At 55.9% G+C, this 19,750-nt stretch overlaps 2 protein-coding genes across 6 annotated transcripts in view; both read left to right on the top strand.

Moving 5' to 3' along the window:
- The window catches only part of MGRN1 (mahogunin ring finger 1), a 54,020-nt gene extending 37,811 nt beyond the window's left edge, over nt 1–16,209 (top strand). For 2 of the 5 annotated variants that reach the window (XM_088064020.1, XM_088064018.1), the window contains exons 8-17: nt 1,768–1,815; nt 4,767–4,835; nt 6,741–6,900; nt 8,600–8,709; nt 9,563–9,634; nt 11,937–12,160; nt 13,145–13,268; nt 13,745–13,790; nt 14,377–14,484; nt 15,562–16,209. In XM_088064020.1, coding sequence (XP_087920146.1) covers nt 1,768–1,815; nt 4,767–4,835; nt 6,741–6,900; nt 8,600–8,709; nt 9,563–9,634; nt 11,937–12,160; nt 13,145–13,268; nt 13,745–13,790; nt 14,377–14,484; nt 15,562–15,674 — 1,074 coding nt within the window. In that variant the 3' untranslated portion in view covers nt 15,675–16,209. Of the gene's footprint in view, nt 1–1,767; nt 1,816–4,766; nt 4,836–6,740; nt 6,901–8,599; nt 8,710–9,562; nt 9,635–11,936; nt 12,161–13,144; nt 13,269–13,744; nt 13,791–14,376; nt 14,485–15,023; nt 15,069–15,561 lie in introns of all 5 variants that reach the window. The other 3 variants (XM_088064019.1, XM_005522831.3, XM_014252706.2) reach the window with 3 other exon arrangements.
- A 511-nt stretch (nt 16,210–16,720) lies between these two features.
- On the top strand, nt 16,721–19,572 carry NUDT16L1 (nudix hydrolase 16 like 1). The gene is made up of 3 exons (XM_005522832.2): nt 16,721–16,979; nt 17,389–17,649; nt 18,561–19,572. Exons 1-3 carry the CDS (start codon nt 16,755–16,757, stop codon nt 19,005–19,007), a joined length of 933 nt encoding a protein of 310 aa, XP_005522889.1. The 5' UTR covers nt 16,721–16,754; the 3' UTR covers nt 19,008–19,572.
- The last annotated feature ends 178 nt before the right edge of the window (nt 19,573–19,750 follow it).

The following is a 19,750-nucleotide window of genomic DNA, read 5'->3' on the forward strand; positions in this document are numbered from 1 at the left end:
CTGTGTGCACAAGCCTTGATAACAAACTCTCTTCCCTTGGAAACTGGACCCTGGAAACAAATGGAATATCCATAACTGGACCTATCCATAGCATAACCCTGTTGTGTCTGATTGTGCTAATACTGCAGACACATTTTCTGGGCAGGTGATACTTGTAGTGACATGCTGAGGTGAGGCAAGAGGTGCTGGAGCAGAGCTGGAAGTGTAGAGGGAGCAGCATCAGTGCTATGCTGTTTGGAAATTCTCCACTTCCCAGCTGGCAAGTGGCTGACTTCTGTATCTCAATGTGCCTGGTTCCTGCCAGGTCCTAATTCTGTTCCTCCAAGGTGGATAATGTGGATGATGACAAGCTGAGTCAGAGGGCATGGCAAGCACAGTCAGTCCTAAGGAAGCATATGGCTGGAAGATGCTCTAAGTGTTCTAGGTTGCTTTTTTTGTTGGACTTGGTCTGTGAAGAAAGTGAGTTTTCCCCTGTTAGAAAGGCTGCTCTTAGCATTGGCTTTGTAGGTAGCTTTACTCCTGCAATTGGACACCTGTCAGAAATGAGATGGAGTCAGCTGCAGCACCCCTAGGACCAGGGCAGGGATGTTACCGGAGTTTCCTCTGGCTGAAGTGAAAAAACAACGCACTGGAATCCTTCAGTCATAGTTCAGCCACTTCTTACCTCTCATCTTCCACTGAATGCTTAAAACAAGATTAAATTCTCCCTTTTAATAAAAAGTCACAAGGCAAAGTACATGTTGAGTTCCTCATCCTCCCTGTTTGATTAAAATATATTCCCCATCCTTAAAGTAATTGCAGCTTTTGAAGTCTAGGTCCATAAATCCAGGGGAGGTCCTTGATAAATGAGCACTGCTGATCCTCAGAGCTTGTTCAGAGGAAAAACAGACCAGCAGGACTTTGTAACTTGCTATGTATGTATCTTTAAGATCAGAAGAATAACCTTGATCCTGTGTGTAGTCTGACCTTGCAGCTCCTCCAAAGGCAGAAACTTGTTTGCCTTAAAACAGGACTGTTTTGTCTGTGCTGCAATGCTGTTGTCCCTTCCTTCTGAGACTCCTTCAGCAAACAGATGCAGATCTGCAGCTGCTCACAAGACCTGCTGGAGCATCCCCTGATGCTGCTCCCTAGCCTATGGCAGGGGAGTTCATTTCTTTCACTGTAGTGGCCCTTGTGGATGATGGGGAAAGTAGAACTGGCACCCTACTCCCATCATTAATTCTGGCACCAAGCACACACAGAATTGTTGCAGCTGTGCTTGCTGCCACTAAGCAAATCAAAGGCTCCACAGCTCTGAGGATGTGAGCACATGGGACTTGTTTCTGACTCCATTCAGTGGACAAACCTTGTTCTCAGCCTTATGGCAGCCCCTTGCTCTGCCAGGGCTCTGGCCTCGAGTGAGTCTGTCACTTGGTGTTATTTTGGGTGTTAACAAATATCCCTGCCAAGTCCTGCTGGACTGGCTGAAGAAGTGTCTGCACCCAGTTGGACCTGAAAGCATCCAGTATGCCAGGGGAGTTTTGTGGGGGCTCTGACCAGGTTTAACTCGAGCTAAGTCCACCTGGCTCTGCACTGGAGCAGACCAGTAGCTCTCCAATATCCTGTTCCACTAACTCTGCTGGGGGGCACTGCTTCCATCCAGGCTGTCCTGCTGATACACACCCCACTCTCCCCTTAGCTAGCAGACACCAGCTCTGAAACAAACCCCTTCTGATTTGTACACTCCAGCTATTTAATGCTTTAATGTCTTTTTTTTTTCTCTGCTAGCACGTTGATGGCAGTTTTTCTGTGAAACCGCTAAAACAGAAGCAAATTGTAAGTACTTGTTTCCTTTCTACTCTTGGTTAAAGACTTGCTGGTGTCCCACAGGTGCCTGGCTGTACCCAGTGGGAAGCTTTGGTGTTTACTGGGAGCCTGAGATCTCACCTTCTTAGCTCAGATCTTGTAAGCAAAGTGCTTACAAGAGGTACTGGCCACCCTTAATTTTGTAGTTTTGTCCCCCATCCTGGTCTGGTGTGATGTGCAGAAGCTGGGTAGCGTCTTACAAAGACTGAGGTTGCATCCAGTCCTGCATAACCAGAAATACATAAGCAACTGCAAGCTGCTAAGATTGCCAAGAATTTCAGCTTCTGAAAAGAAATCTGGTAGTGATTCTGCTGCAAGGATCAGCTTGAAATGTCTTCAGGAAAGAGATGAAATTTTGGTGGTTGATCCTTTGAGCTTTAGCTGTGTGCTGTGTTTTAGCTTTAAATGGGTTTCACTTCATCTGCTTACTTGGTAGCTAGGGGTTTCTGATTTGAATTAAGTACCTTTTGTTACAAAGAAGGTCATTAAGTGCCTTAATAAGACACTCTTTGCTCCAAGATGTTCATTCCAATCCCTGGGTCAGAAAAGAGCTACAAGCAGTATCAGTAATCATAGCTCAAGACGGCATTTAGAAAAACACACAGCACCACTGAAACTGAGATAGCATCTGCACCCTTAGGAGAGCAGAGCAGAGGTGTAGAGTCTATGTCTGGAGTAAACCATCTGTGTAACATTGTACATTCTTTGCCATTCCTGCTTTTCTTTAGCCTTCCCCTCCCTGCACTGGGGTGTGGGTGCCTTTTGTGGGCATTGATCAAGAAGCAGCAGTGCATGAGATCAGTTGTAGTGTAAGCACCAACCTGTCTGAAGAAAGTCAGCATGGATGAATACAAACAGATGGGTCAGCAGAAAACCATGACCTGGACTTGGCCAGTGGCTCCATGTGCATCTGCTGAGGCTGTAAATAGCAGCAGAAACCTTTGGAAGGATGACATGGTGTGGGATGGGTTGGAGAAGCATGAAGGTGAAGCACTGTGTACAGCTACCTGCTCCTTCTGAATTACTCCCACTCTGAAAACCTAGAGTTCTTCCCAGGAAGAGCTTTGTTGCGCTGTTCACCCTTTCCCTACTGGGATAGGAGCTCCTCAGGATTTTTAGAGGGAAGAAGTCAAAAGGAACACAGATTCCTGCAGGGACTTGGGCCTCTTTCTTCCTGACCTCTTCTGTGCTTTGAGCTGACAACTTCTGCACTTACAGTCACTCATCATGATCCTCTGAGGAGTCAGGATGCTGGAACAAGGCTCTCTTTGAAATGCCAAGTTACAAAAGAACATCTCCCACATAATTGTTCCCAAACTTCCTGGGTGAGTTGTGAGCCGCTGCAGAGGGTTTTGCTCAGCAGTCCAACAGCTGATCTCATTGCCATGAAATGCAGGCCTAGAACAGATTGTCTGTGAGCTGCACACTGAGTTACACAGGGAGACTTTGGAATTGGTTTGTTATCACTGCTGTGTCCCAGCTCAGAGCATTTCTGAACTGGCAAATGGACTGGGCAAAGCCACTCCTCTTCTGAGCAGTGACAAGAGGAGAGGAGAGAGGCCAGTTTGACATGGAAATTACAGAGGCACTGGGATTGATGAGCTCTTTATAGCACTGGGTTGTTGGTGGCTTGGCTTGACTGCATGTTGGGAGCTGGACAGCTACTGGAGATGGCAGGAAAGTGTTTCCTCACACTTTTTGTGAGATGTGCCTCTTTGGTACCTTGCAACCACCCTTTTACCTGTCATGAGGGTTTCTGTGGAGGAACATATCCTGCTCTGGGGAAGTTCCTGTGTAGCACCAGATCACAGAATCATTTGGGTTGGGGAAGAGCTGCAAGATCATCGAGTCCAGCCTGTGACTGATCACCACCATGCCACCCAGACCAGTTATTCCCTGAACACCTCCAGGGATGGTGACTCCACCACCTCCCTGGGCAGCCCCTTCCAATGTTTAACAACCCTTTCTGTGAAGGAATTCCTCCTGGTGTCCAACCTGATCCTCCCCTGGTGTTACAGATCCTTCTGCAGAGACATCCTACCATCCAGCAGATAAACACTCCCACCAAACTTAGTGTTGTCTGTGAACTTACTGAGGTTACATTTGATCCCCCCATCCTGATCATCAATGAAGATGTTTAACAGGACTGAATCTTGACTGCCTCAGTGCTGGAATTCAGCTGCTCAGTTGGGTTTGCAGGCAGCTGCCAGTTTCCAGAAGTCATGGCTTGGATTTGTCCCATGCTGGGGCTCTGAGCAACTTCCACCTGTGCCTCAAGGACCTTCTGCCACCACACCCCCAATTCAGAGATGCCACCAAGGGCCTGGGGATGGCAGTAAATGACATCATTTACTAATATAGACTAACATAGAGTTATTCCTCAAGTGCTTCTCTTGCTAAGGGACATGGTTTGTCTGTCCTCAGTAGCTTAACCTTATGGTCCCAGGGGATGAAGAGAGAGGTGCATGATGAACACTGGTGTGCCAGTAAGGAGCTGTTGGCACAGCCCATCCTCTGAGATTGCAAAAATGGGTGGAAGTTCATCTTGGTTAAAGTTAAGCAGGGCCTCACAGAGGAGAGGACTGTAGAAGGCTGATTGCCTCTGGATTATTTGAGCTGTGGGTGTGTATTCCTGATGTCTGGGACAGGCAGAGTACTTGTTTTTAGATGATTTTGATAGCCCAGCTAGCCACTTTTGTTACTCTCTGCTCAGACCAGGCAGGATGGGCTCTACTTTTTGAGCAAGGAGAGACTCATTCTCCAGCTGTCCTTTGCAATATTTGTTTCTATTGCCTTTTTCATGTCACTATAGGGGAGCTCTGGGTGTAACATGGACATTTGACACAGGGAGGGAGGGAAGGTGGTCATAACACCAGTAAGGGCAGAGCAGCTGTCACTCCAGCTGTGGTGTTCTCCCCTAGGTTGACCGGGTGAGCTACCTGCTTCAGGAGATCTACGGCATCGAGAACAAAAACAACCAGGAGACCAAGGTAAAGGTGCCCAGGAGGCTCCCTCAGCTGGGAGTTTCCTGCCTGCACCTTCTGCTTTTGAGCTTAACAATAGGGATTGTCAGGGCAATGTGGAGGTGCTTCCCACAGTCAAGTCTCTGTCATTCCTGCAGGCACCCAGGAGCCCAGGGATGGCAGATCATCCCTGGTGTCAGGCCCAAACAGTCAGTGGAGTTGTGCTGAGGTAATTTTGGGCAGCATGAGGCTCTTGAGGATGTTCCCTGTGGCTGGGATTGCTAGGAGAGAAGGGCATCAGTGCCCTAGGGGTGTGTCAGAGCACGGATTTTTAGGGCTTGTAGAGAGCCAGTGTTGCTGTTTCTCTGCAGTCAAGGCAGTCGTGGTGTCTGTGCTTTGCTCTTGTGGCTCCTTCATGTTCTGCTTGGGGGTTCTGCATGTTCCTGTAGCGTTTCAAACTGAGCTCTCTGGGGCTTGCAAGTGTCCAGAGACATTCCTCTTGCCCAGTAGGAGGGAGCACAGCACCTCTAAGGGATGTATATGCAAATGCCATAACCAGAAACATTTCCCATCTTGAGGCAGGTGCTGCTGCTGGATCCCAGCCTGCTGCACAGCCCTGCACAGGTTGTGTGACTGCTTTATCCTTCCTTTAGCCTTTGTAGAGCTGCCCTTTGCTGCCACCTGGGCTGTGGAGTGTAGCCAGTGCTGGCCTTGGGATCACACCGCTCCAGGCTGTGGAGTCCATGATTTGCACACAGTGGAGTAGCCACAGAGCAAGACAAGCAGGATTTCCTCTCCAGTGTCCTTCCCAGAGCATCCTGTGATCCCTGACTGCCTGTGCCAACAGGTAGCACCCGAAGAGGCAGGAGGGAAAAGTATTTTCCAAGATTTTTCTTGCACAGGATCTACTAACAGGATTGAGGGTTTCTTTTTGGGCCTACCAAAGTCTCGTGATGATTCTCGTGATCCAGCAATCCCATGTTCCTGGCCCATCAGACAAGTGGCCTGGGGCCATTTTTGTTCTTCCTCATTCAGCAAACCATGTGAGTGGGACAGCAAAGAGCCTGCTCTCTCTTCAAAAAAAGGCTGGGTGAGGATGTGACAGCAGCACAATTGCTGTTTTTACACTGAGGTTGCCCATGTGTTAGCCCTGGTGACCAAAGGGGACCCCAGTGAAGGTGGAGAGGACCCCATCCTGGGTCATCATGGTGGGCTCTGGCACAACTCCTGTGACATCAGTGGGGAGACTGTGGAGTTTTCTGGTGTCAGTCTTGTGGCTGGAGTGTTTCTCTTCCAGCTTGATCAGTGGCTGTGATCCAATATGTGGGGCTCTGAGAGAGATGGGTGTGAAGCATGTTCATGTTGAGTGGGTGCACACTGAGCCTTTTACCAGAGTAGCTGTGGGCAGGTGAGCACCTTGGCCTGGTTCTCCTGCAGCTGCATCAAAGCTTGTGCCAGCACAGGGGGTGCAGGAGAATCACTCAGTTGCTCTGGGGATCTGTGGAAGCTGGGCTGGACATGGCTGGAATGACAGGCAGCACACTTTTGGGGCTGCTCTGTCTGTGGGGAAGAAACGCCAGAGTACCAAAGAGTTCACTTCCCTATTGACCCTGGAGCCACGAGGATGGGAGGCAGGAGCTTGTTCCTGGTCAGCCTCAGTCAAGGGGATTCCTGCCCCAAAATGGGTCCCCTCTGAACAGAACATGGCTCTGGGGAAAGACAACTCTGCCGTGAATTCACAGTGCCCTGAGAGGAAGGAGTGAGAGCAGGGCTGTGTGGGCTACAGTTTGCTTTCCTTTAGGAGCTCCTGCTGAGAGCTGCAAAAAGAGATTTTCCAGGCTTTTGGGTGGGAAACTCCATCAGGCTCCTGTCCCTTGGCAGCTTGGCATAACCCCCTCTGCTCCCATGCCAACCCCTTGCCTCCCCTTGCAGCCTTCAGATGACGAGAACAGCGACAACAGCAACGAGTGCGTGGTTTGTCTGTCGGACCTGCGGGACACCCTCATCCTGCCCTGCCGCCACCTCTGCCTCTGCAACTCCTGTGCTGACACCCTGCGCTACCAGGCCAACAACTGCCCCATCTGCAGGCTCCGTGAGTGCCCTGGCCCCCTCCCCAGCTCCTGATAAGGCACAGCAGGCTGGGAGGAGCGGCCTCTTTTAAATACCCCACCCTAAGGCTCAGCATCGCACGTGCTGCTGCTCTCACTGGCACCTGGAGATTGCTGGCACCTAGAATAAACGTCCTCAGACAGGAGGGGAGAGTGGCTCTCTATCCAGTGCCTCCCTGGCCACTCACCTCACCCTGGGGTGAATCTGAAGGTGCAGGTGCTCTGGGCTGTGCCATGTCAGCAGTTCTTGTGTTTTGGTGAAGATGATGGAAAATGCCCCAAAGGAAGGGATGGAGAAGCTTTATCCTGAGAATATCTGGCTGAGAGAGCAGCCAGTACCACTGGAGGGCTGTTCAAGTACATAGCATGATTTTTTTTAATCTTCTGACAATCTTACCCAGATTTCACCAGGAGGCAGGGATGAGATAAGTCAGTTTGGAGTCTTTTGCTCTGCCAAGAGTTAGGAGGATTTGCTTAACCCCTTCATTGCTCAGCTCTCAAAAGATGGAAAAAACTTAAATATGTGTTTTGACACTCAGGCAGCATTTGCTGAATTCTGTGTATTTTCTCAAAAGCACAGAGGCAGGGGGAGGCCCTTGAGAAATTTGTGTTTTTGCTGGAAGGGGCAGAGTGTGTGTTTTACCCCCTGGTCTCTGAGGTATTTGATTGCTTCTAACTGAAAATTCTCAGGGAAAGAAATAAAGAACCTAAGATGGATGTTTGGCCTGAGAAGTTAAGTCCAAACATGGCAAAGAGCAGTAACCAAAAGCAAGATCTCACCAGAGGAAGCGCCAGACAGCTTTGACTATAAGTAGCACATTATAAAACACAGATTGTCTCATCTGCAGGCTGTAGGAGAGTAGGTTGTGTTTGTTTGGAAAATGCCCCCATCTCAGACTTCCTGGGAATCTGCTTCTGGGGAGTGCAGAGGCAGCAAGGATAGATTTGTACCTCTATTCTCTGGCTCTAGGCTGATCCTGAAGGAGCTGGCTGCAGCAAGAACTAGGGAGATGCCTGGCAAGTTCTCACAGCTGTATCAGTACAGATGTCTGGCTCGTTTGTATGCACCCTTGGCACAGAGGAACAAGCAATATTAAAGATCTGCAGATAGAAGAGAGGGAGTGGCGATCAAAGCTGTGGTGGTGGGAGGACTGAGGGGTGGCTGTGCTGGAGACAGTCACTAACCCTTCAGCTGGAGCCCTTCACCACTACAGCTGGACCCCAGGGCTGAGGTTTGTGGGGTCTGCAAGAACCCAAAGAGGTTTTAATGGGTTTCCCACCCAAGCTGTAGCATACAGTGCACTCCTGAGGCTGTGCTCATGTTTTTCTTATGAAAAAAATTTCTTATGTTGCTGTGACCTACCTTTAAGGGGAACTTTTCTGGGCCTCTACACTTGTACAGTAGCTGAAGTACCCTGTCCATGACTGCACTGGGGCAGGCAGTGCCTGTTCTCCACAAGGGCTCTGTGTACCCAGACTTGTTCAGCCAGCAGATCCCTTTCCTGTACAGATCAATGGACTGGAAGCCTGACCCCATCACTTGGCTTTAGGGCACTCCATCGCCCCACTCCCCAGGCACAGGGGAGCTCCCCCATGCCAGCAGTGTGTCTGTGGCAAGGCCAGGAGGTCTGGCATGGCCTGGCCCTGCTGGGCTGGGCAATCACCACCTCCTGTTCTCTCCAGCCTTCCGTGCCCTGCTGCAGATCCGGGCGGTGAGGAAGAAGCCGGGGGCTCTGTCACCGGTGTCGTTCAGCCCTGTCCTGGCACAGAGCGTGGACCATGATGAGCACTCTGTGAGTATCTGGTGATCTCTGTACAAAGCCTGGCCGCTGGTCTCAGCCTGACCAAGCAGCTGGTGGGTGCATGAGTTGTTTAGACTGGTGGCTGGTGGCCCTGGGACCTCAGGAGGTTTGGTCACACCCTCCACTGAGGGCTTCCCAAGCAGTGCCACCTTTTCTTATCAACCTGCTGGATTAGTAACACAGCTGGATTGGAGGAAACAAATCCACAGAAATCTCAGGATGGGAAGGTTTCTTGTTGTCTGTCCCAACAGAAAAGTGGCAGACTCTGGACATGACAGGGTGTGAAAACAGACCAGAGGAGTTCCAGTTTGACTTGCACACACATCTCTGTGGCAGCACATGGATGAAATGCCCTCGGCACTGGGGTTCTCCCTTGGCATGGGAGTAGAATGGCCTCCTTGTGGCAGCTTCCCTGGGTGTGTTGGCATGCATCTGAGGGAGTGTGGGATGGGAAGTGTTGTGCTGGTGGCCTCAGGGCCCAGTTGCATGTCCCCAGTGTGGTAAGGGCAGCAGCTCATTGAGCAGTGCTGTGGCACAGCTGGCTTGGGTGAGACACTAAGATTAAAATAAGAAGGGCAGCTGCATCTAGAACATCCTACAGGCCTTCATGGGAACAGTTACTGTCACAAAAAAAAGTTGGGTTTATCCATCTGCCCTCTGCTGCCTTCAGCTGGGGATGAGGAATAGGGTGGTGGAGAAGCCCCGAGGGTTGTTGTGAAACAGAGTGTGGTGTGTGGAGGACGTGGGCGCTGTCACCTGCAGCGAGGTGAGGAGATGCTGTGTGTCTCTTCCTGTCACTAACCTCAATAAAGAACTTCTTTAAAACATGGTTTTCTCTTGACAGCACCCCTTTAAACCCCTTAAGGTGAGCTCTGTCTCCCTGCCCAGCAGGAAGCCTAGGAGGGAAGTAAGAACAGTAAGTGGACTCGGCTGGTTGCACTTGGCAGCTCTCTGCCAGCAGTGTCACCTGCACGTGGCAGTTTTACACACAAAGGGCTTGCTAACACTCTGGGTTTGGCCTGTGCCCCTGCCAGGCTATGACACTCCACATCCTTCACACTGGCAGTGAGATGCTCACACCCTGCACAGATGATCACTGACATCCCTGGTTTGCCTGTGAGGAACAAGCAAGAAGGAAGCAGCTTGGCACAGCTGACTCTCAGGGACTGTCCCCTGGCTGATTTATAGTTGCTGGCCAAGATGTTTTGACAGCTTCATAGGACTGTGGGCAAGCTGCAGTCCCCACAGTCACCCAAAAGCTTCCTTGCACTTGGCTCATCCCCTTAGCAGTTTGGTGTGGGCACATCTTGGTGTGGTTTGTGGTGCTGGGATGTAGAGGTGCAGCTGGAGCTGGTCTTGCATTCAGGAGCATTGGCCAGTTTGCTTTAATGGGAACAGAAAGGATGGAGCTTATCTTGGCTGAGACCCTCTGAGTTGGTTTGGGAATATGTAACTGGAGCACTGCATGAATGGCAGTTGTGGGGGTCCAGGAGCTGGGAAGGGGAAAGGTGAGGGAGCCCCCGGGCCATTAAGGCTATTTGTGCCCTCTTTGTTTACTCCCATCAAATGCAGCCATCGCTGTCATCTCTATCAAGGAGGTTGCAGTTTTCTTTTGCTCAAGCCGGCTCAGATGCTTGCCCTTTTAGGAAAATGGCTTGCTGGGCTTGTCAGGTCTGGAGAAAACCTGATGCTGGTTCAGGTTTGAACCCATTCTGGCATGACCTGGCTCTCTGCAAGCCTCTCACAGGGACTGTCAGTGTTCCTGGGGGTGTGGTGTGAGTGTCCCAGAAGGGAGCTGTGTCGCAGTGAGGGTGTCGTAGCCATCTCCTGGGAAATCCTCCTCCAGCCTCTGAGCTGTGCTGTGCAACCTGAGCTTTCAGCACAGCAGTGAGCAGCCTTTGAACCCTCAGGGCCTGCTCTGCACAGCCAGGAGAAAAAGTCTCAAACAGGGATCCAAGGAGGTTTGTCTTCCTGACTTTTCTGTACCCAGAACAGTACAGCTGAGCTGTCTTCTGATGAAAAGGTTTTTGGAGATGGCTTTTGGCACCACCACCTACAGCTGGCAGCAGCTGGGAACCCATTCCTTGTTTAGCTGAGCTGTTTATCTTCAAACCTCATAACCTCACAGGACCAATACTGGGATGTGAGTTGGTGACTGACCCCAGGTGCCACTCATTTTTCCCTCCCCATCAGACCTAACTCCTCCTGTGGCCACAGGTGAGTCAGTTCAGCACTCAGCTCACACCAGATTAGTGGCTGTGTTGGAACAGGCTGCTGGGCAGGTTCATCTGCAGGTGTGACTGGGACATGGGGTACACAGAAGCTGTGGAAGTTCATGGGCAGGCTTAGCAGCACCGTGCCATCCTCTGTACAATTTAGAACCACCTCCTTGAGGACACAGGGCTGAAACAGCTCAATTTAGTGCAGCCTGAACTGTGGGACTGTCACCTCTTGATTTGCACCAGGCTGGGCTTGAGCTGCCTGTGGCCTCCTGGGCTGCAGCATAAACCTCATGTGCCCACAGGGTCTTTATGGTCAGGAGGATTTTTGGAGTTAAACCGGTGTTGATTTAATGGCTTTGCAAGGGTCCCTTTGACCGGCAGCTTTGTGATTTACAGAGGGAATGGGAATTGGTGTGGTTTTCCTTCCTCCTTACGAGGTCAGTGGTTCTGTGATCCCTTTCCTGCCTTTTAGCAGAGGTGACTGTGCATGGAGCCACTGTTAGCAGCTGAGAGGACATGGGAGAAGTGGAATTTGGTGTAGGCCTCAAGAACCATCTCTCAGCTGGTGCACACATACTCCCCTCCTTCAGCTCTGCCTTGGTGACACTGGTGGTGCTGTGAAACAGCTGCATGTTCCACGGCTGGGAGCACAAGTGGGATGTTCATTGAGCTGGAAAGGTCTCTGAACCACTGGAAAAGCTTTCAGGGGAAAAAATCCAAATGTATTTTATAGCAGCTTTTTAGGAGCCTGCTTTCTCACCCCCCTTGCCCAGCTCTTGAAAGCACATCAGGGCGATGCCAAATCTCTCCAGCACTGCTCTGGGAACTTACCTGGAGCATCACCAGCATTGCAGCCCTGAGGGGAATGTGTGGCTATTGCCAGGGAAGGAGCCAAGGAGTTCTGGAGAGGTGGCTGTGGGTTTGAGCTGCCTGTGGGGCAGGGGGCTTCCAGCCTGGTGACATTTTCCTAACATCCCCCCTGTTTCTCACCTGCAGAGCTCTGACAACATCCCCCCAGGCTACGAGCCCATCTCGCTGCTGGAAGCGCTGAACGGCCTTCGCTCGGTGTCGCCCTCCATCCCCTCGGCCCCTCTGTACGACGAGATCAGCTACTCCGGGGTGGTGGACGGGATGCCTCCCACCAGCCGCCCGCTCGTAGCCATGGACAGAGCCCTGGAGGGTGGCCACCAAAAGGGCAAGTGCAGCAAGTCTCCAGACAGGTCAGCAGAGCACGGGGCCCACTCCTCATGCAAGCCCTGAGGCTTGGTGGCCACACGTACTGGGAGTCAGGACACAGACCTGGCTGGTCCCATCACTGCTAGCAGAGCTAACTCAGAATTTTAGGAGGCCAACAGCTACTTGTGCCAGGGACATTGTCCCTGTGTTCAACCTGAGGTTACAGCTTGTGTCTCCTAAGGGCTGGTTTTGTCACACAAAGAAAGAGGATTTTTAACAAGGAGAATTTCATCATAGAATCACAGAATGGTTTATGTTGGAAAGGGCCATAAAACTCATCTCATTGCAACCCCTCACTGACAGACACCTTCCACTGTCCCAGGCTGCTCCAAGCCCTGTCCGACCTGGCCTTGGACACTTCCAGGGATCCAGGGGCAGCCACAGCTTCTCTGGGCACCCTGTGCCAGGACCTGCCCACCCTCACAGGGAAGACTTCAGTTGGAAATGTCTCCTTCCCAGTGCACTAGAATTTACATTTCATGTCCAAACCTTACTGGATTTCAGCTTTCCATGGAATTCCTCAGGAGCAAAGGAATGGGGAGAGGAGTGACCTGGATTTCAGAGCACAGAGTGCTGAATTGAGATCCTATAGTTCTTGTCTGAAGGCTCCTCTGTTGGCCCTGTGATGGAGGGTTTAGGTGAGGATAGGGGCCTGTTCAGATCAGACCAGACTGGGTTTGTTCCTGGCACTCCTCACTGTACTCCAGTCCAGATTTTCAGCTGGGAAGGGAGCCCTGAAAGTGTGAGGAGCAGCATGGGACCTGGGCCTCTTGTTGCTGTGCTGAAGTTCGGCACCACTTGGCTCTGTCCCACCCTGCTGCTGCTGTTCTCCATTTGGCCAATACTGGAGGCCCTGGCGAATTCAGCTCCCCAGTCTGAGCTCACGAGAGTTGGCTTGTGCTGCCCCCAAGTCCTCCAGGCCCCAGGGTGCTGGCAGCTCCCTGCAAATGGAGTTTCTCTTGCTGCAGCACACTACGGTCTCCCTCATCCCCAATCCATGAGGAGGATGAGGAGAAGCTCTCCGAGGACTCGGACTCTCAGGCGGTGCTGAGTGGGGGTGAGCTGGTCCTGAGGGAGACCAGCTCTCCAGAGGTAAGTGTGTGCTTTGCTGTGGGACTTCTGAGCCAGAGCTCTTCTGGGGGGGCTTTGGGGATATGTGAAGTGCCTCCTGAAGGGCCATTGCCTGGAGCCAAGAGTCTTGGCTGCTTTATTTACCCCTAGGGCTCCATGGGGAAGGATGTAGCCACTCCCTGTGTACCTGACACCTCTTTGGGAGTGGAAAACCACTCAGCTGGAGCCATGGCAGAGCTGACCTTCCCCAGCATCCTGGGCAAGCCCAGCAGTGTTTGGGGCAGGGGTGGGAGCTGGGCCTTAGGAGCTTCCAGTGCCCATTGCTGCTAAGACCCCTCCATCCCAGCCTGTGGTGCTACAGCACTGGAATAGTCCCCTGTTCCTGCCTTGAACAAGGCCTGGCCCTGAGCACAGCTTCCTGGAGAAAACCAGAGCAGGAGAATGGCACAGCAAAGGCCTCCAGCTGCAGAAGTAACCTGTGCTGTCTCTCCTTACAGAGCGTGGCAGGGGAAGAGATGGAGGAGGCCTCATCCATGCAGCAGGGTAGGTGTGGGTGCAGCCAGACCTCGGCTCGGTGTTCAGTGCTGTTGTGGTGGGATGGGGACAACTGGGGAAGGAACAAATGAGCTCAGAAACATCCAGCCCCCTGAGTCTATCTCTGAGGCTCTGATCTTCACCAGGGAAAGGTTCTGGGGTCTTGGAGGTGAGGGAGCAAAATCCATGGGTCTCCTTGGTTTATTTGCCAAGCGTCTCACCTTGCTCTGAGCTTTACTCAAGTAGAGTTTTCTATGCCATGAGCTCTCCTTGCACCAGTGAGGATGCTACTGGGGTCCTGGTGAGAGCACATCCACAGTACTGGACACCAGAATGGGTGTCTGGGATGGCTCTCTGGTGCTCAGTCAGCACCCAGAGGGCACAAGGTGAGAGAGGAGTGGTGGGCACGTTTTGGGCCACGAGGCTGCACGTGAAGAGGTGGCACTGTGACCCAGGCCAGTCCAACTCCTGGGACATCAGTGGGGCTGGTGGGGCCTGGGGAGCTTCCTCATGTGGAAGACCTCGACCCACCCTGGCCGTGAGCGCCCGTGGTCCATGCTGAGGGCTGAGGGGCCGCACTCTGGGCTGGTTCCAGGTAGCCGCCCGCCCTCGGTTGAAGATGTGCTGCAGGATGGCGGCTGCGGCGAGAGCCGGAGCCTGACGCAGTCCGAGAGTGACCCCCCAGTTGACGTCTTCCTGCCAGGTAACGGCCGCGCCGTTGGGGCCGCAGCTGCCTCCGTGGCTCCAGGGCTGGGGGTGTGGGGAGCAGTGTCCCACAGCCCTAGGATGGGACTGGAACGCTCCTGCCTGGTGCACGGGCTCCACTTCGTCCCAGTGGGCAGAGTGAGCGCTGGGCAAGGGGGGCTTATTCAGAGGTAGCTTGGTCCCCCTTCTCTCTCTTGCTCCCTCACCCTTGTGTCTCTGTCCTTCCCCTCCTTTCTTCTCTTTGGGCCTCAGTCACTCCCTGACACAGTTCTGTATGACAAAGGCCTCCTGTGTGCTCCCAAATATGCTCCTGCTTTTGGGTGAGGGAGGGGAACCACCTGGGCCAGGGGACTGGGGCAGTGTTGTCATGGTGGGGAGGGTCCCCATGTGCCACGCCCATGGGACACTGTGCTGTCCTCACCTCTCACTGTTGTCATTGCAGCCTGTTTTCTTCCGTAGAGTCGCAGTCTGTTCTGAGTTACCTCTCTAATGTCTCCTTCCCTCTCTGTCTGCCTTCCTCCCTCCTGTCTTGGGCAGCACTGGGTCCTGATTCCTGCTCTGTTGGTATAGAGGAGTAAGCTGGTACGTCTTCTCGTTCTTCTTACGCATCCCTGTTGTGTGGGGCAGCAGGGCCCTCCTGGGAATGCTGGCAGAGAGTGGGGATGGGGCTGGTCCTGGCCATCGGGGCAGCAAACCAGCCAGGCTGCACCGCTGGCTCTGTCCTCACTCCCCATTTCTGGCACAACATCCCTGCTACCCCTGAGTGCCAAGACACCAGGCAGGGCAGCAGAAACCCTTTCCCACTGGTTTCTGCTGAGCGTGGGCTCTGCTGCCTCCTGGACACCACAAACACCCAGGCCCCTGCTGGCTTCTCCCAGGCTGTGGCAGACAGTGTTCCCCCTCAGTGTCCTGTGTCCCACGCGTGACACTGAGTCTGCATCTGAGGGGACGAGTGCTTAGCTCCAGCCCCATCTCCCGTGGTCAGTCCAGGGCAGGAGGGACGGCTGAGCACCCAGCCACGGCTCTTTGCCTCAGGGCTCCCATTACTGAGGCTGAACTCCATCTCCTCACCCAGGCTCGTCCGACTTCAGCAAGACGCTCCCCGTCCGCGGCACCGGCAGCCCCACGCAGCCCCTTCTCTTCGAGCAGACCCGTCTGCACCTGGAGGACGAGCAGAGCCTCTCGTGAGCGGGGCCGGACCCTGCCCGTGCCGCCGGAGCCCGGAGCCCGGCCGGCTCTCCCGGGGACGCAGCGCGGGGTCTCGCACCGACGCGGTTTCGGCACAGCCTGTGCATGTTTCCTGGCGGTGGGTAGGGGCTGGTGTCGTGTTTTTACATGGGAGGTGTCTGTGGGGCCGGGGCGGGGGGTTTGGGGTTCGAGTCGGCAGATGAAGGACACTACCGATGTATATTTTGTACTTACCGAGCACAGCCCTTTGCTGTCACTGCCCCTGTACATAGCTGTGGCCCTCCCTGCCTTGCCGGGGCGCAGGGCTCCGCGGGAGCGGGGGAGAGCGGGGGCCAACCCCGGCTCACCCCGAGGCAGGGGGGGACGCGGGGATCAGCCCCGTCCCAGCCCGTTCGGGGTGACCCCCGCGCCCCTCGGTCCCGCAGAGCCCGGCGCTGCCCACGCCGTGTGCCTTGTTCTGCTTCTGCGGGGGGTCCCGGGGCACATCCCCCCCACCTCCCCGTCTATGTTTGTAGTAATAAACCCGTGGAGCAGCCACGCGAGTCCGTGTGCGCCGGGGCAGCCGGGGGGAAGAGGGGGGGCTCGGGCTGGGCGGGGGGAGGGCGGGACCTGGGGGGGCCGGAGCCCTGTGGCGAGGGGGCGGGGCCAGGGGCTGAGTGCCCGTACCGGGCTAATGCGCAGGAGGCGGGGCCAAACTGATGGGGCGGGGATTGTGCTAAGGGGCGTGGTCTATGCGTAGTGGGTGGGGTCGCGCGTTCCCGCCCCCGCCTCCTTCCCGGCGTGCTGTTCGGCGCCCCTCCTTGCCCCCGCGCTTCGCTGCGATTGGCCGCGCGTGCCGCCGGCCCCCGCGCGCGCCGCTGCCCTAATAAGGCGAGCGGCGCGCGCAGCACGCCCGCCCCTCATTGACCGCCCGCCGGCTGCCCCGCCTCTGGCTCGCGCGGGGATTGGCGGGCATCGCCGGGAGCCCATTGGCCCTGTGGCGCGCGGCGCGCTCCCATTGGCTGAGGCGGCCGTCGGTCCCGCCCTCGCGGCGCCGTGGGCGCGGCGCATGCGCGGAGCGGGTGGCGGTGGCGCGAGGCGATGGCGGCCGTGGGGACGATGGCGGCCATGGGCCCGCTGCCCGCCATGGGCGCGCTGCCGCCTCTGCCCACGCTCGGCGTGCCCGGCGTGCCCGAGCTGAAGCCGCTCACGCGGTACGAGGCGATGCGGCTCGGCCCGGGCTGGAGCCACTCGTGCCACGCAATGCTGTACGCGCCCAACCCGGGCATGCTGTTCGGCCGCATCCCGCTGCGCTACGCCGTGCTGGTGAGGGGCGGGCGAGGCCGCGCCGGGCCGGGCTTGGGATCAGGGCGGCGGTGGCGGGCGGGCCCTCGGGCCGGGTCGGGGCGGACTGGGCTGGGTCGGGCCGCGGGCTCCGGGGGCGGCGGGCTGAGGGGCGGTGGCTCCGCGGTAGTTCCCGTGCAGGGCGGTAGGATCAGGCCGGACCCGAGCTCAGGGGGGAGCCCGCGGGCTCGTCCGGCCGGGGCGGAGAGCCCCGGCGGCCGGGCCGCTGTCGGTGAATGGTCCTGGATGCGCCGGAGCTGCTAGGGCCGCGACGGAGCGGCCGCGACGCCTCCCGCGCTCCTCCGGCTCCTCCGGAGGCCTCCGAGACGCCCCCTCGCCCCCCGTCGGGGGCCGCGCCGTGCCCCATTAACACCCTGCGCCTCTATTGCAGATGCAGATGCGATTTGACGGACTGCTGGGCTTTCCCGGGGGGTTCGTGGATCGCCGTTACTGGTCCCTGGAGGACGGTCTGAATCGGGTGCTGGGCTTGGGTTTAGGCTGTGTGCGCCTGACGGAAGCTGACTATCTGTGCTCGCACCTGACAGAGGGGCCACATCGCGTGGTGGCACACTTCTACGCCAGGCAGCTCACCCTGGAGGAGCTGCACACCATCGAGATCAGCGCGGTGCATTCCCGAGACCACGGGATGGAGGTGGGACACCCGGGAGGGGTGTGCGAGCTCTCAGTTAGCCCAGGGAAGGCACCGCTTCCCTCCTGGGTCTGCCGGGCTGCCCTGGCCAGCCCGGCCGGGGAATGCACCGCAGGTAGAGCTGCCGGCGGCAGGTGCCCGCACCGCCCGTGGCATCGGCGTTAGGAACTGTGGTCAGGGTCGTGCCACAGGCTCCAGAGCATAGCAAGCTTGAGCTCCAGCTTTTCCTGGTGTCCACCCACGCAGGGATGAGCCCCGTGTTACCGCTTGGCCTCAGGATGTGGGCGAGGGCCGTTTGCAGCTGGGGGGGATCTCCCCCTGCCCTGGGCTGAGTGCCCCGGACTGGATCGTGACCTCGGTGTGGTGATGTCGCTGTGAGCCGAGTTCCTCCCGTGCGGGAGGCACCTTCCTGCTCCCGGGCAGCCAAGTCCGGCTGATGGCCGGGGCAGAGCGCGAGAGCCAGGGCCTCCCCGCGCGCCCCCGGGGCGCTCGGTGGGTGTCGGCAGCCATGTGAGCAGAGGCAGCGGGCTCTGGGTTGTGGCCTGGTTGAGGGGGACTCATGGGTCAGCCGTGGTGTCCCCACGCAGGGCAGGGCTGGAGGGGAAAGTGGGACTCCCCATAGTGGCCTGGGGCAGCGGGATCCCTCCAAAGGGGCAGAAGGGGGAGCAGAGCCAGGGCTGGGCAGGGAGAGCAGGGACCTGGGAGCGTTTGGGAAGGCATTGCAGGGGCTTGGTGGGACTGAGGGCAGGCAAGGGCTGGGGCTGGTGTGGGAGGAACAGGACCTGGCACTGGGGCAGGGTGAGCCTGGGCCAAGGGCTGGCGGGCACTGGGTGAGGGTGTGGGGCAGAGGGGGTGCGGGGTGGGGGGGATGGTGCTGCCGTGGCCCCTGCTAAGATGTGCCCGTGCTGTTGCAGGTGATGGGCATGGTCCGTGTCCCCCTCTACACCCAGAAGGATCGCATGGGCGGGCTGCCCAACTTCCTGGCCAACTCCTTCGTAGGAACCGCCAAGTTCCAGCTCCTGTTTGCCCTGAAGATCCTGAACATGGTGCCGGAGGAGAAGCTGGCCGAGGCAGTGGCTGCCACACAGAGGCCGAAGAAGGCTGCCATCGACCACACCGGAGGGGCAGCAGGACACCTGGCTGCCCACAAGGCGGGCAACGAGCTGGCTAAAGCGGGCAATGAGCTGGGAGAGAGGGCAGAGCACCCAGGCATGGTGCACGCGGGGGCCGAGCAGCAGCTGGTGGGGCTGGAGGGCCAGGCCCTGGCGGAGCAGCTGGCGGGGGCCGAGGCACTGGAGCAGTCAGTGGGGCTGGGTGCTGATGCTGTGGCGGAGCAGGCGGTGGCCGAGGTGATGGAGTGATGCCGCCGTGTTGGCGCTCAATTAAAAGTGGGTGAGCTGAGAGACTTCTAACTTTCCGACCCGTGGCTGGCTGCAGTGGCTGCCCATGAGATCCCACTGCCCAGCCGGGAGGGGTTGGGTTTGTCTAAAGCAGGGAAAAGCAATTTTATTTTTATGGCCATTAAACTCTTAGCGAGCTTCCCAGATCAACCTGCACAGCCCCTGCAGAGAGTTCATGTGCTTATGTGAGAGCGCCAGAGCCTTAGAATTGCGCTTTGATTTCAGGGACACACTGCTGCTGTCAGGTCCCCCTTTCGTTTGTAAGGAACAAAACATCAAATTTTTTAAATGCCCCGTCTTGACTTAGATGTGGCTGTGTTGGCTTTGGGCACAGCTGAGGCCTGGGGCTTTCGGTTAAGCACCTCTGCCCATGATAGTGACCAGGCTCCCACTCGGGGTGTTGGCACAATGGGGCAGCTGTGCCATGAATTCCCTCTGGGGTGTTGGGGATGCTCATCATGTGGGTCCCTATCTGGAGATCTGTGGGAGAAGGAAAGTGGAATAAATGGCTTTGCTGAAAGTTTAACACTCGGGATTGTTCTTGAGGGCTGGTCTGGAGCCAGTGGGCACCCAGAGTGGGGCAGGTGCAGGGTCGGGGAGCACAGAGGCCAGAGGTGAAGGGCTGGAGCCACGGGTGGCAGGAGAGGTGTGGGCTGACTCAGGTGCTGCACCACTACAGCTCCTGAGAGTTTGGGTTGCTCCAG

Source organism: Pseudopodoces humilis, chromosome 18 (assembly GCF_049639895.1).
Source record: "Pseudopodoces humilis isolate 2021_Gansu_Grassland_sample_001 chromosome 18, ASM4963989v1, whole genome shotgun sequence".
Classification (NCBI taxonomy): domain Eukaryota; kingdom Metazoa; phylum Chordata; class Aves; order Passeriformes; family Paridae; genus Pseudopodoces; species Pseudopodoces humilis.

Bases quoted from the DNA above. Each gene is read 5' to 3' on its own strand.
- NUDT16L1 (XM_005522832.2), top strand. From the start codon at position 16,755: ATGGCGGCCGTGGGGACGATGGCGGCCATGGGCCCGCTGCCCGCCATG. The intron at 16,980-17,388 runs GTGAGGGGCGGG...CCTCTATTGCAG, and splicing joins CGCTGCGCTACGCCGTGCTG to ATGCAGATGCGATTTGACGG. The intron at 17,650-18,560 runs GTGGGACACCCG...GTGCTGTTGCAG, and splicing joins CCCGAGACCACGGGATGGAG to GTGATGGGCATGGTCCGTGT.